This window comes from Entelurus aequoreus, linkage group LG15 (assembly GCF_033978785.1).
Source record: "Entelurus aequoreus isolate RoL-2023_Sb linkage group LG15, RoL_Eaeq_v1.1, whole genome shotgun sequence".
Classification (NCBI taxonomy): Eukaryota; Metazoa; Chordata; class Actinopteri; order Syngnathiformes; family Syngnathidae; genus Entelurus; species Entelurus aequoreus.
This window is the reverse complement of record NC_084745.1, coordinates 6614655-6630905: the sequence shown is the minus strand read 5'-3', so window position 1 is coordinate 6630905 and position 16251 is coordinate 6614655. Positions and strand designations below refer to the sequence as shown.

The 16251-nt window shown below is 36.7% G+C and overlaps 1 protein-coding gene across 1 annotated transcript in view; it reads left to right on the top strand.

Moving 5' to 3' along the window:
• csrnp1b (cysteine-serine-rich nuclear protein 1b) overlaps positions 1 to 16251 on the top strand; it is a 40792-nt gene that overhangs the window by 8231 nt on the left and 16310 nt on the right. The window contains exon 2 of the mRNA XM_062020644.1: positions 14508 to 14706. Within this exon, the coding sequence (XP_061876628.1) occupies positions 14508 to 14706 (199 nt within the window). The remainder of the gene's footprint in view (positions 1 to 14507; positions 14707 to 16251) is intronic.

Here is a 16251-nt window from a genome sequence, read left to right as displayed (position 1 = left end):
GCTTACTGTTAAAGACAACAGATGATTAGATTAACACGTACCACCTGTGAAATCCAATCACCTGCCAGCCGTGTCTCGCCGTCAGCACATGCCCCGCCCCTATCCCATGGTGCTCGTCCTCAGCACCATAGACAGAGGCGGTGACCTTTGCTCCTGCAGGCGCGCTGGCCACACCTCCCTCCACAAACACGTACGCTTAAAATGATCAAAATACGCGGAAAAAGCACTTTAAAAATATATATTTTGTGAGGATTATGATGAATAGTTCATGTAAAGGGGAAGATATAAACATCCCATTAGTCTTTATCCCAGTGAGAGAAGACATTGTACAGTAAGTGATTGTTTTATTATGTTTATACATCTTGTTTAGCACTTAGCAATACTGCTACATGATGCTCAGTGTTTGACTAAAGCTGCATCTGTTCAGCAAACTTGTAGGTCATCCTCCTTATATTCAGGTTCAAAAATAGAAGTTTTTGGATCATTATTTGTACCAAAGTCGTCTTTGTTGTCTCTCATCAAGTCTGACATGATTAGTAGTCTTGTTTTTGTTGAACGTTAATTAATTAATACGACGCCGTATGCGGTCATCCTCCTTGTATTCAGGTTCAAAAATAAAAGTTTTTGGATCATTATTTGTACCAAAGTCGTCTTTGTTGTCTCTCATCAAGTCTGACATGATGAGTAGTCTTGTTGTTGTTGAACGTTAATTAATTAATACGACGCCGTATGCGGTCATCCTCCTTATATTCAGGTTCAAAAATAAAACTTTTTGGATCATTATTTGTACCTAAGTCGTCTTTGTTGTCTGTCATCTAGTCTGACATGATTAGTAGTCTTGTTGTTGTTGAACGTTAATTAATTAATACGACGCCGTATGCGGTCATCCTCCTTATATTCAGGTTCAAAAATAAAAGTTTTTGGATCATTATTTGTACCCAAGTCGTCTTTGTTGTCTCTCATCAAGTCTGACATGATTAGTAGTCTTGTTGTTGTTGAACGTTAATTAATTAATACGACGCCGTATGCGGTCATCCTCCTTATATTCAGGTTAAAAAATAAACGTTTTTGGATCATTATTTGTACCAAAGTCGTCTTTGTTGTCTGTCATCTAGTCTGACATGATTAGTAGTCTTGTTGTTGTTGAACGTTAATTAATTCATACGACGCCGTATGCGGTCATCCTCCTTATATTCAGGTTCAAAAATAAAAGTTTTTGGATCATTATTTGTACCAAAGTCGTCTTTGTTGTCTCTCATCAAGTCTGACATGATTAGTAGTCTTGTTGTTGTTGAACGTTAATTAATTAATACGACGCCGTATGCTTAAAAGGAGCAAAACATGTAAATATTACATGTTATTATGAATGTTACTACATTACATATATACTCACATAAAACCTTAATGGAGGTTTGTGAATGTTTTTAGAGCACTGTATAGGTGGAATAGAGCGACTCACATTAGCTCCATTGTTAGCTGACTTTTGCTATTATTTATTTACAAGTTAAAATGCATAAAAAAAAGGAAAAACATAAGAGTCTTCAACATCGAATGATCCAAATGTAACCTGACTAACATTTACTGCAAATGTAACAAAACTAACTTATCGGTTGTTGCAGAAAAGCACAGGAAGAAAAAAAAAAACCTCCGATGTTTGCTGAACTAAGAAGCACGAATGACTTACAGTCGAGATTTTCATGGCGATGGTCTGAGCGTGGAACTTTAGTGCTACTTGAGAGGCGTATTCATGTGGGCCCCATAGACAAAGATCAATAGATATTTTCAAAAGAAGTCCTTTAACACCCGCGTGATCTCATCTGATATCTCAGCACTAGTAAGTTCAAGTTAAAGACTCTGTTGGATTGGTTCCATCCTGAAGGAAGCAAGAACTAAACAAGAGCAGACTTGTACAAATCATCAAAGTTAGATACTGTTCACTGTCTTATGGACACAAATATATAATATCCCCATAACGATAGTATTTTTTATTCCATTGATATAGATCAGGGGTCACCAATGCGGTGCCCGCGGGCACCAGGTAGCCCGTTAGGACCAGATGAGTAGCCCGCTGGCCTGTTCTAAAAATAGCTCAAATAGCAGCACTTAAAGAGCTGCCTCTATTTTTTTAATTTTATTTATTTACTAGCAAGCTGGTCTCTCTTTGCCTGACATTTTTAATTCTAAGAGAGACAAAACTCAAATAGAATTTGAAAATCCAAGAAAATATTTTAAAGACTTGGTCTTCACTTGTTTAAATAAATTCTTTAATGTTTTACTTTGCTTCTTATAACTTTCAGAAAGACAATTTTAGAGAAAAAATAAAACCTTAAAAATTATTTTAGGATTTTTAAACACATATACCTTTTTACCTTTTAAATTCCTTCCTCTTCTTTCCTGACAATTTAAATCAATGTTCAGGTAAATTTATTTTTATTGTAAAGAATAATAAATACATTTTAATTTAATTCTTCATTTTAGCTTCTGTTTTTTCCACGAAGAATATTTGTGTAATATTTCTTCAAACTTATTATGATTAAAATTCAAAAAAATTATTCTGGCAAATCTAGAAAATCTGTAGAATCAAATTTAAATCTTATTTCAAAGTCTTTTGAATTTATTTTAAAATTTTTGTTCTGGAAAATGTAGAAGAAATAATGATTTGTCTTTGTTTGGTCCAATTTGTTATATATTCTAACAAAGTGTAGATTGGATTTTAACCTTTTTAAAACATGTCATCAAAATTCTAAAATTAATCTTAATCAGGAAAAATTACTAATGATGTTCCATAAATTATTTTTTTAATTTTTTCAAAAAAGATTCGAATTAGCTAGTTTTTCTCTTCTTTTTTTCGGTTGAATTTTGAATTTTAAAGAGTCGAAATTGAAGATAAACTTTGTTTCAAAATTAATTGTCATTTTTTTCGTGTTTTCTCCTCTTTTAAACCGATTAATTAAGTGTAAATATCATTAATTATTAATAATAACATAGAGTTAAAGGTAAATTGAGCAAATTGGCTATTTCTGGCAATTTATTTAAGTGTGTATCAAACTGGTAGCCCTTCGCATTAATCAGTACCCAAGAAGTAACTCTTGTTTTCAAAAAGGTTGGTGACCCCTGATATAGATAGATATTTATTTCATCAGACCACAGAACTTTCCTCCAGAAGGTCTTATCTTTGTCCTTGTGATGTCAGATGAAACAACAATTGAGCTGTTTGGCCACAATACCCAGCAATATGTTTGGAGGAGAAAAGGTGAGGCCTTTAATCCCAGGAACACCATCCCTATCGTCAAGCATGGTGGTGGTGGTGGTGGTAGTATTATGCTGTGGGCCTGTTTTGCTGCCAATGGGACAATGAAAAAGGAGGATTACCTCCAAATTCTTCAGGACAAGCTAAAATCATCAGCCCGTAGGTCGGGTCTTGGGCGCAGTTGGGTGTTCCAACAGGACAATGACCCCAAACACACGTCAAAAGTGGTCAAGGAATGGCTAAATCAGGCTAGAATGAAGGTTTTAGAATGGCCTTCCCAAAGTCCTGACTTAAATGTGTGGACAATGCTGAAGAAACAAGTATGTGTCAGAAAACCAACAAATTTAGCTGAACTGCACCAATTTTGTCAAGAGGAGTGGTCAAAAATTCAAGCAGAAGCTTGTGGATGTGAAACTTGCCAAGGGACATGTAAGAAAATATTAATAGAGATGTCCGATAATATCGGACTGCCGATAGTATCGGCCGATAAATGCTTTAAAATGTAATATCGGAAATGATCGGTATCTGTTTCAAAAAGTAAAATGTATGACTTTTTAAAACGCCGCTGTGTACACGGACGTAGGGAGAAGTACAGAGCGCCAATAAACCTTAAAGGCACTGCCTTTGCGTGACGGCCCAGTCACATAATATCTACGGCTTTTCACAATGCAAGTCATACTTGGTCAACAGCCATACAGGTCACACTGAGGGTGGCCGTATAAACAAGTTTAACACTGTTACAAATATGCGCCACACTGTGAACCCACACCAAACAAGAATGACAAAACACATTTCGGGAGAACATCCGCACCGTAACACAACATAAACAGAACAGAACAAATACCCAGAACCCCTTGCAGCACTTACTCTTCCAGGACGCTACAATATACATCCCCCGCTACCCTGCCCACCTCAACCTCCTCATGCTCTCTCAGGGAGGGCATGTCCCAAATTCCAAGCTGCTGTTTTGAGGTATGGTAAAAAAAAAAAAAAAAGCACTTTGTGACTTCAATAATAAATATGGCAGTGCCATGTTGGCAGTTATTTCCATAACTTGAGTTGATTTATTTTGGAAAACCTTGTTACATTGTTTAATGCATCCAGCGGGGCATCACAACAAAATTAGGCATAATAATGTGTTCATTCCACGACTGTATATATCGGTTGATATCGGAATCTGTAATTAAGAGTTGGACAATATCGCCAAAAAAGCCATTATCAGACATCTCTAAATATTAACATTGCTGTATGTCTACTTTTGACCCAGCACATTTTCAGTAGACCCATAATAAATTCATGAAAGAACCAAACTTCATGAATGTTTTTTGTGACCAACAAGTATGTGCTCCTATCACTCTATCACAACAAAATAAGAGTTGTAGAAATGATTGGAAACTCAAGACAGCCATGACATGATGTTCTTTACAAGTGTATGTACACTTTTGATCGCGACTGTATGTATATATGTATAAAGTATGTATGTATGCAGTGTTTCCTATAAACTGCCAAGATACCTGTGGCGGTGGGGGCGTGGCTATGGGCGTGGTCACCATGACATCATCGAGTCATTTGCATAATTTACTACAATGATATGATTTTCTCTAAAAAGGCTCAAAAAATGTATACTTACTAATTAATAATAACAGTTTTGTTTTAAACGTCCATCCATCCATCCATTTTACAATATAATTACAACACTTTATTTACATATTTATATACAGATTTGAACAATAAGTTATTCACTGAAATATATTTATTAATTGTGGTTCTTACAAAAAATATATCTTATAAAATTATAAAAGCTAAAATGTCTCTTAAAGCTCTGCCCCTTTAATTAGTGCATACTAAATAATTTAACTTTAGCCTACTACTACAACCATATTATTTACCAGCAACATAAAGTGAAACAGAGGCAGAGGTGTCCTGCCACAGTCAGTAACAAATAAACAGAAAACAGTAGTGGTCAAATACAAATAAGGCAACAAGAGAAGTATCCTACACTTCTCTTTTGAAAGTAAATCTGAACAGCCTATATGGGCATCTACATCAACTATATGATTTGCCTGAGAAGCTGGACAGGACAAAAAAAAAAAAAAATCTATTTGTGGCGGACCTAATTCTTTCGTGGCGGGCCGCCACAAATACATGAATGTGTGGGAAACACTGGTATCTATAAATTGTGTATATATATGTAGGTATATATGCATAATATGTAGAGATGTCGATAAATGCTTTAAAATGTAATGTCGGAAATTATCGGTATCGTTTTTTTTATTATCGGTATAGTTTTTTATTTATTTTTTATTTTTATTAAATCAACATAAAAAACACAAGATACACTTACAATTAGTACACCACCCCAAAAAAGGGTTGTTTCTTTCTGTTATTAATATTCTGGTTCCTACATTATATATCAATATATATCAATACAGTCTGCAAGGGATACAGTCCGTAAGCACACATGATCGTGCGTGCTGCTGGTCCACTAATAGTACTAACCTTTAACAGTTAATTTTACTCATTTTCATTAATTACTAGTTTCTATGTAACTGTTTTTATATTGTATTACTTTCTTTTTTATTCAAGAAAATGTTTTTAAATTTATTTATCTTATTTTATTTTATTAATTTTTCAAAAAAGGACCTTATCTTCACCATACCTGGTTGTCCAAATTAGGCATAATAACTCCACGACTATATATATCTGTATCGGTTGATATCGGTATCGGTAATTAATAGTTGGACAATATCGGAATATCGGCAAAAAGCCATTATCGGACATCCCTAATAATATGTATATATATGGTTTTTGGGTGTTTTTTGTAGGGAGATTTGGCTGATTGTATGTGTGGAATTAGTGCTGCAGGGCAGTAAAAAAAAAAAAAAAACCTCGAAAAAAGCAGCTGCAGGCTGGAAATGTTATCTAGAGATGTCCGATAATATCGGTCTGCCGATATTATCGGCCGATAAATGCGTTAAAATGTAATATCGGGAATTATCGGTATCGGTTTTTTATTATCAGTATCAGTTCTTATTTATTTATTTATTTATTTATTTTTTTTAATATTAAATCCACATTAAAAACCCAAGATACACTTACAATTAGTGCACCAACCCAAAAAACCTCCCTCCCCCCATTTACACACATTCACACAAAAGGGTTGTTTCTTTCTGTTATTAATATTCTGGTTCCTACATTATATATCAATTATATATCAATACAGTCTGCAAGGGATACAGTCCGTAAGCACACATGATTGTGCGTGCTGCTGGTCCACTAATAATACTAACCTTTAACAGTTAATTTTACAAATTTTCATTAATTACTAGTTTCTATGTAACTGTTTTTATATTGTTGTACTTTCTTTTTTATTCAAGAAAATGTTTTAAAATTTATTTATCTTATTTTATTTTATACATTTTTAAAAAAAGGACCTTATCTTCACCATACCTGGTTGTCCAAATTAGGCATAATAACTCCACGACTGTATATATCGGTATCGGTTGATATCGGTATCGGTAATTAATAGTTGGACAATATCGGAATATCGGCAAAAAGCCATTATCGGACATCCCTAATAATATGTATATATATGGTTTTTGGGTGTTTTTTGTAGGGAGATTTGGCTGATTGTATGTGTGGAATTAGTGCTGCGGGGCAGTAAAAAAAAAAAAAAAACCCTCGAAAAAAGCAGCTGCAGGCTAGAAATGTTATCTAGAGATGTCCGATAATATCGGTCTGCCGGTATTATCGGCCGATAAATGCGTTAAAATGTAATATCGGAAATTATCAGTATCGTTTTTTTTATTATCAGTATCAGTTTTTATTTATTTATTTATTTTTTTAAATATTAAATCCACATAAAAAACACAAGATACACTTACAATTAGTGCACCAACCCAAAAAACCTCCCTCCCCCATTTACACTCTTTCACACAAAAGGGTTGTTTCTTTCTGTTATTAATATTCTGGTTCCTACATTATATATCAATATATATCAATACAGTCTGCAAGGGATACAGTCCGTAAGCACACATGATTGTGCGTGCTGCTGGTCCACTAATAGTACTAACCTTTAACAGTTAATTTTACAAATTTTCATTAATTACTAGTTTCTATGTAACTGTTTTTATATTGTTGTACTTTCTTTTTTATTCAAAAAAATGTTTTTAAATTTATTTATCTTATTTTATTTTATACTTTTTTTAAAAAAGGACCTTTTCTTCACCATACCTGGTTGTCCAAATTAGGCATAATAATGTGTTAATTCCACGACTGTATATATCGGTATCTGTAATTAAGAGTTAGGCAATATCGGCAAAAAGCCATTATCGGACATCCCTAATAATATGTATATATATGGTTTTTGGGTGTTTTTTGTAGGGAGATTTGGCTGATTGTATGTGTGGAATTAGTGCTGCAGGGCAGTAAAAAAAAAAAAACCTCGAAAAAAAGCAGCTGCAGGGTAGAAATGTTGTCCATGCTGCACTTTGGACATCTGTGATGCAAAATCTCTCGGTGCCGCTTGACACATGTTCTCTTATCAGGTCTGGACAAAGTCCACTGTCTTGCTGCTGTTTGTGCAGCATTCTAAAGGTAAATGATAATGTTTGTTGTTTCACTCTTTGTGCCGACGTCTTCCCTTGGCGAGCGATGGATGCTTCCTGTCCTACCTCGACGGAAGGACAGCGATGCACCATTTAGGTCTGGGTTCCGGCCGCGCTGTCTCGTCTCAGCCCTCGCACTGCTCTCCTTCACTCGGCCGCCTTCCCCCCCCCCCCCCCCCCCTTCGGCGGCCTCGTGGTCTTCCTCCGTGCGCTGCACAAACTGGGATTAACCTCTGGCCATTGTTTCTGCCCGTTGAGCAGGATTAGCAAATCAATGTGTCAGGTGGGCTGCAGTCAAGAGACAATGACCCACTTCTGACACCCTCCGGTCCCTCCCATCCTGCTCCCGGCCGCCTCGCCGCAGCTTTTAATTAAAAAGACTTTGCTGAGCTGGCACTCTGCGCTCCCTCGAGGACGCCTCGTCGCTTTGTTTGCTTTATTTCATTTCTGTAAGAAGTCATGCACGGGTACGAACGCGGGGGGTCTGGAGCGCGGCGGTCTTTTGCGGCAAAGTGATTCATTCACTCTGCGTGCAGGGAGGGGACGTGATAAGATGTCTTCTCCCTTATCCTGGTCACACTGTCCTTGTAACTTCTTTTTTTGACGTAATTGCTCCATGTTGCGGCCTGAAGCTTGCTGACATTGCATAACAGCTGATAAGAGGCAGCGTGCAGGTCACACTCCCCCAACAAGTCCTTCGGCCGCCTGCTAACGCCAACTCCTCTTCATAGTTTTAAAACCTCGGGCAGTACCAATATACAACAATTGACATCAATAAAAAAAAAAACGTTCGCCAATTTTTCGTCGGGTTGAAAGTGGAAGTTGCAAAGCAAGGTTGGTTGCGTGGACAAAGGCACTCGCTCTCTCGTAACCGAGCGACGCAGGAAGTAGGCCTGGGCGATTGTATCGATAAATTTAAATTACTACTAGAGATGTCCGATAATGGCTTTTTTGCCGATATCCGATAGGCCGATATTGTCCAACTCTTAAATACCGATTCCGATATCAACCGATACCAGTGTTTCCCACACATTCATTTATTTGTGGCGGCCCGCCACGAAAGAATTACGTCCGGCACAAATTTTTAAAAAATACAAAAAAAAAAATTTTTTTTTTTTTTTTTTGTTGTTGTTGTTGTTGTCCTTTCCAGCTTCTCAGGCAAATCATATAGTTGATGTAGATGTTCAGATTTACTTTACAAAAGAGAAGTGTGGGGTACTTCTCTTGTTGCCTTACCACTACCGTTTTCTGTTTATTTGTTACTGACTGTGGCAGGACACCTCTGCCTCTGTTTCACTTTATGTTGCTGGTAAATAATATGGTTGTAGCAGTAGGCTAAAGTTAAATGATTTAGTATGCACTAATTAAAGGGGCAGAGCTTTAAGAGACATTTTAGCTTTTATATTATATAAGACATATTTTTTGTAAGAACCACAATTAATAAATATATTTCAGTGAATAACTTATTGTTCAAATCTGTATATAAATATGTACATAAAGTGTTGTAATTATATTGTAAAATGGATGGATGGATGGACGTTTAAAATAAAACTGTTATTATTAATTAGTAAGTATACATTTTTGAGCCTTTTTAGAGAAAATCATATCATTGTAGTAAATTATGCAAATGACTCGATGATGTCATGGTGACCACGCCCATAGCCACGCCCCCACCGCCACAGGTATCTTGGCAGTTTATGGGAAACACTGGATACCGATATATACAGTTGTGGAATTAACACATTATTAATCCTAATTTTGTTGTGATGCATTAAACAAAGTAACAAGGTTTTCCAAAATAAATCAACTCAAGTTATGGAAAAAACTGCCAACATGGCACTGCCATATTTATTATTGAAGTCACAAAGTGCACTATTTTTTTTAACATGCCTCAAAACAGCAGCTTGGAATTTGGGACATGCTCTCCCTGAGAGAGCATGAGGAGGTTGAGGTGGGCGGAGTTGAGGTGTGGGGGGGGGGGGGGTGTATATTGTAGCGTCCCGGAAGAGTTAGTGCTGCAAGGGGTTCTGGGTATTTGTTCTGTTGTGTTACGGTGCGGACGTTCTCCCGAAATGTGTTTGTCATTCTTGTTTGGTGTGGGTTCACAGTGTGACGCATATTTGTAACAGTGTTAAAGGTGTTTATACGGCTACCCTCAGTGTGACCTGTATGGCTGTTGACCAAATATGAATTGCATTCACTCGTGTGTGTGTGTGTGAAAAGCCGTTGATGTTGTGTGATTGGGCCGGCACACACAGGCAGTGCCTTTTAAGGTTTTTTGGCGCTCTGTACTTCTCTCTACGTCCGTGTACCACTCCGTACAGCGGCGTTTTTAAAAGTCATACATTTTACTTTTTGAAACCGATACCCAAATACAGAAATTGTGGATAAAAGCGGAATTTTTTTTAAAGGGACCGGAGTCAGACCAATGTGGTCAGTAAATGATGCAAGGCGAGACCGCTAATAGCACACCACCTTAGCCGCGCTCACCCTTTAGAGCACAGCTGTAACTTCCTGGCACTAAACCAGCAGAAAGTACTTCTTCTCAGGTTTCTCTGTTTACATTTTCACACTTTGCACTATTTTCTTACACTTTATATTCCTTATTTTCAAGAGCTTATTGTTCAGTGTTCAATGTGATTTTACTATTTTGTTGACATTGTTTGAGTGTTTTCCATGCTTGTGTTGATATTTCCTTTCTGCCTTGATAGCTGAGGGATTATAATCCCAGGAAGTTACTTTTCAAATAAATATTATTCTCCTGCTCCTTATTTTCTATAGGTCATAAAAAATGTAAATAATTAGTGATATCGACCAATTTATTAATAATATTTAAACAATTACTGCATAACAAACAATTATCTCCATAGTTAAACAAGAATAATCAATCAATCAATCAATGTTTATTTATATAGCCCTAAATCACAGGTGTCTCAAAGGGCTGTACAAGCCACAACGACATCCTCGGTGTCGCGTGGGTCTGACATAATATTGTGAAAGTCCAACACATCAGCGAAAGTCCAGTCCATGGTGGGGCCAGCGGGAACCATCCCGAGCGGAGACGGGTCAGCAGCGTAGAGATGTCCCCATCTGATGGACAGGCTAGCGGTCCACCCCGGAGCAGAGTAGAAAAGAAAAGAAAAGAAACGGCAGATCAACTGGTCTAAAAAGGGAGTCTATTTAAAGGCTAGAGTATACAAATGAGTTTTAAGATGAGACTTAAATGCTTCTACTGAGGTAGCATCTCTAACTTTTACCGGGAGGGCATTCCATAGTATTGGAGCCCGAATAGAAAACGCTCTATAGCCCGCAGACTTTTTTTGGGCTTTGGGAATCACTAATAAGCCGGAGTTCTTTGAACGCAGATTTCTTGCCGGGACATATGGTACAATACAATCGGCAAGATAGGCAGGAGCTTGACCGTGTAGTATTTTATACGTAAGTAGTAAAACCTTAAAGTCGCATCTTAGGTGCACAGGAAGCCTAATAATGTTGCACTATTTTCTTACACTTTATATTCCTTATTTTCAAGAGCTTATTGTTAAGTGTTCAATGTGATTTTACTATTTTGTTGACATTGTTTGAGTGTTTTCCATGCTTGTGTTGACACGTCCTTCCTGCCTTGATAGCTGAGGGATCATAATCCCAGGAAGTTACATTTCTAATAAATATTATTCTCCTGCTCCTTATTTTCTATAGGTCATAAAAAATGTCAATTATTGATATCGACCAATTTATTAATAATATTTAAACAATAACAACAAATAATCTCCATAGTTAAACAAGAATAACAGGGCAAATTAATGTTACACAGCCGTTATTTTTCCTGCCACTAAACCTGCAGAAAATAGTTATTCTCTGTTTATATTTTCACACTTTGCCCTATTTTCTTACACTTTATGACGCATTTCTTACATATTCCTGATTTTTAAGAGTTTATTGTTAAGTGTTCAATGTGATTATTGCCTTGATAGCTGAGGGATTATAATCAGAGGGCCATTTGAAATAAAATCCTATATATTTTTCACAGAAAATATCAATGATGGATATTTTTTGACCGATGTAAAACACTTACATCGTGATACGGTTTTCAGCCGTATCGCCCAGCCGTACTAAAACCTGTGTTGAACAAATCTAAAGATGTGTTTTGCTCCCACAGTAGTTCACGATAAGCTTGTACAAAAGCCAACAATAACAAAAATGACCTCCCTAAGGTCGGCGTTTGATTCTCTAACCTTTGCTGTTCAACTCACATTTTGTCTTTAGAGTGCACGTTCAACTCGTTCTCTCCTCAGGAGCTCTTTTTTCCTGCCTTTTGCCTCTCAAACGATCAATTGTTTTTTATCGCTGATGCTGCACTTCGCCTCACAGGATGTATCTTCACTGGGGAAGGTCATGTGACCGCGTTTATCGATGCGGAATGTTTGACAGTGTTGGCGTTTCGCTGGACGACTTCTTCTAAAACCTTGATAGGATTTGGGAGCAAAGGCTCCACTAATTGTTGATTTATGCAAATGAGCTCTTATTGATTGCGTCCTCCGGCTCAGTGGCTCTCTCTCTCACATGCAATAATTAAAATAATATTAGCGTGTCTGAAAGGCTTTCCTTTCTGCTCTGTTTCTTGTTTGATGTTTCTTCTAGTGTCTTCAAAGTCATCCAAAAGAACACAGCAAGCTGCAAAATGTTTTTTTTTTGTGCAAGAACCTAGATAATGACGTAATAGCATTACACTGACGTCATCCTACTGCCAGCAGCCTTGGTATTGTTACGTGTGAGACTCATTACATTGTCTGTGCAGCCGTGTTGTGCTTTGGTGACCTCTGGTGGCCTAATACAATATTACACCCAGTCACGTTGAGGCTCACATTTTGTTCTTTTGTAAAAAAAAAAATTTAAAAAAAAGTGTTATATATTAGGAAAATGAAGTGTAAAACTGAGTGTAAAAAATATACAATTATTAATAAATAGTAAAGTTAGTCAATAAATATTTTAAACCGTGAAATACATTTTTACCTATTTTCAATTAATTAAATAATTTCTGTTAGGAATGATTTCTTGTTTTGAGCAAAGCTTGATTGTTTTGTAGAAACAGTTTGGCGGATGCCTGGTGTGCGACCTGGTGGTGGTCTTTCTACCTCCTGGGCAAAATACGGCCCATTAAGATTTTCAGTCCATTCTACATAATTATTTTAGACCTTTAACATCAAAACTGTAGCCACCATTATGATGTGCAGTGATGTTTTTAAATGACCGTGAGTCTTGAACTATAGAAAGTATTTCAATGGTCGAAATCTGCGCTTTTGGGTGTTAGAAGAGTTATTACAATAATCTACGTCACAGCAGCTCAGACCAGGAACAAAGCAGAGTGGGCGCGGTTTGTTTTCAGAGCAGCCAGCCCCAAACTCATGTGTCAGGAACAGATGCGGAAGCAGATTTTCACGTGATAATATATCATTTCGTAGGTGTTTATTACACTTTGCATTCATATTTTGCGGATTGTCACATTTTTGTTGTGTTTTGCTTGATTGTAAAAGATACAAAACTATCGAGGAGCTGGTCTGAGAAGTGAAAGAGGAGCGATGTTCATATGTTAATATTCAGTTTTTTATTGTTCATAGTTAATATTGTAAATCCCACGTAAAAGAGGAGCGATGTTCATATGTTGTTAATATTCAGTGTTTTATTGTTCATAGTTAATATTGTAAATCCCACGTAAAAGATGAGCGATGTTCATATGTTGTTAATATTCAGTGTTTTATTGTTCATAGTTAATATTGTAAATCCCACGTAAAAGATGAGCGATGTTCATATGTTGTTAATATTCAGTGTTTTATTGTTCATAGTTAATGTAAATCCCATGTAAAAGAGGAGCGATGTTCATATGTTGTTATTTTCAGTGTTTTATTGTTCATAGTTGATATTGTAAATCCCACGTAAAAGAGGAGCTACGTTGTTAATATTCAGTGTTTTATTGTTCATAGTTATTATTGTAAATCCCACGTAGAAAAGGAGCAATGTTCATATGTTGTTAATATTCAGTGTTTTATTGTTCATAGTTAATATTGTAAATCCCACGTAAAAGAGGAGCGATTTTCATATGTTTTTATTTTCAGTGTTTTATTGTTCATAGTTAATATTGTAAATCCCACTTAGAAGAGGAGCGGTGTTCATATGTTGTTAATATTCAGTGTTTTATTGTTCATAGTTAATATTGTAAATTCCACGTAAAAGAGGAACTATGTTCTTAATATTCAGTGTTTTATTGTTCACAGTTAATGTAAATCCCATGTAAAAGAAGAGTGATGTTCATATGTTCTTAATATTCAGTGTTTTATTGTTCATAGTTAATGTAAATCCTACGTAGAAGAAGAGTGATGTTCATATGTTGTTAATATTCAGTCTTTTATTGTTCATAGTTAATATTGTAAATCCCACGTAAAAGAGGAGCGATGTTCATATGTTCTTAATATTCAGTGTTTTATTGTTCATAGTTAGTCAGATTTTAACAGCTAAATGTGTATATATAATGTATACACATTGGCCCCCCCCAGACACATTTTTTTCTCTCAATGTGGCCCCCCGAGTCAAAATATTTGTCCTAAGGCGTCCGGAGCAAGGCACTAATGAAGCCGCTGCTGTGTTGTGTGCAGATCGTCATGAGCGCCATGAGCGGGCTTCTCAAGAGGAAGTTTGAGGAGGTGGACAAGGACCCGTGCTACTCCTCGCCCTCGCCCTCCTCCCTCTCGTCGGCCTGCTCCGCCTGGGACTCCGAGGGCGAGAGCTGCTACTCCGACACTCTGGATTCCACGCCCAGCAACCCCGGCTCGCCGGCAACCGCACAGTTCACGGGTAAGTTCAACACTGCAGGGGGGAAATGTTTTTCTTTTTCAAAATAAAGCTACGGAATGCTGAAGGAATTTCCTGCTTTTTTTTTTGGAATGTCGTCACAATCCTTATGTAAGACAAGAACACATTATGCGTTCTAACTTGTAAATAAAGTTAATAAAAAAACATCCATAAATGTTTTATATACATGCTGCAGTTATGCGTTGTAATAACATTCATAATAACATGTAATATTTACATATTTTCATCATTTTAAGCATTCGGTGATGTATTAATTTTACAGAACACGACTAATCATGGCAGACTTGATGAGAGACAACAAACATAATAAAACAACGACTTACTGTACGATGTCTGCGCTCACTGGAATGCAGACTGATGGGATGTTTATATCTTCCTGTTTAGATGAAGAATTAATCATAATCCTATGAAGGGTTGAAAAAATGCGAACGGGTTTTCCACCTTTGGGTCTAAGTTGGATGTCAAAGTGTACCAACTTGTGGGTTTACAGCGGGTCCACAACCTTCGACTATCCGGGTGAGAGGCGTGATTTAGAATCGAGAATGAACTTTCGCCAACTCTGAGGCGATGCAGCAGCTCAATATGTCAATATAGCAGCATACGCTAGTTAGCTCTCTGTGGTCATGGCGCCACTTTTTGATTTTCATTTTTCATTTTTTATTAAGGATCCCCGTTAGCTGGTTGCCCCAACCTGGGGTCCACAAACTCAATACAATTACAGGTAAAAGCATATAATTATAACTACACAATACAGAAACAAATAAACGCAGCAATAAGAAAACAAGCAAACAATTTACAGTCACAGAATAAGAATTACCATATAAATATGCTGTAACTACACAATCCAAATTAAATTTAAATTTTTAATAACAATATTCCTAATACTTGGTAAAATTCAGGTCATGTAAATGGTGTATTGTTGGCGTTTTATTGGATGTTTTTTTGAGTGATTTAGAGGCGATACGGCCTTTTTTTAATATCTCGATATTTTTAGGCCCGGTCACGATCAGAGGTGGGTAGAGTAGCCAGAAATTGTACTCAAGAGTACTGTTACTTTAGACATTTATTACTCAAGTAAAAGTAAGGAGTAGGCACCCAAATATTGAGTAAAAGTAAAAAGTATGTTGTGAAAAAACTACTCAAAAACTGAGTAACTGATGAGTAACCTGTTCGTTTAATGACGGCAACAAATAATGCACAAAAACATAAAAATAGCAATGAGCAAATTCAGAGCCAGGAATATCTCTTAAGCAACTAAAACAATAATATATATTAAATCAGGGGTCACCAACGCGGTGCCCGCGGGCACCAGGTAGCCCGTAAGGACCAGATGAGTAGCCAGCTGGCCTGTTCTAAAAATAGCTCAAATAGCAGCACTTAGCAGTGAGCTGCCTCTATTTTTTAAATTGTATTTATTTACTAGCAAGCTGGTCTCGCTTTGCCCGACATTTTAATTCTGAGAGAGACAAAACTCAAATAGAATTTGAAAATCCAAGAAAATATCTTAAAGACTTGGTCTTCACTTGT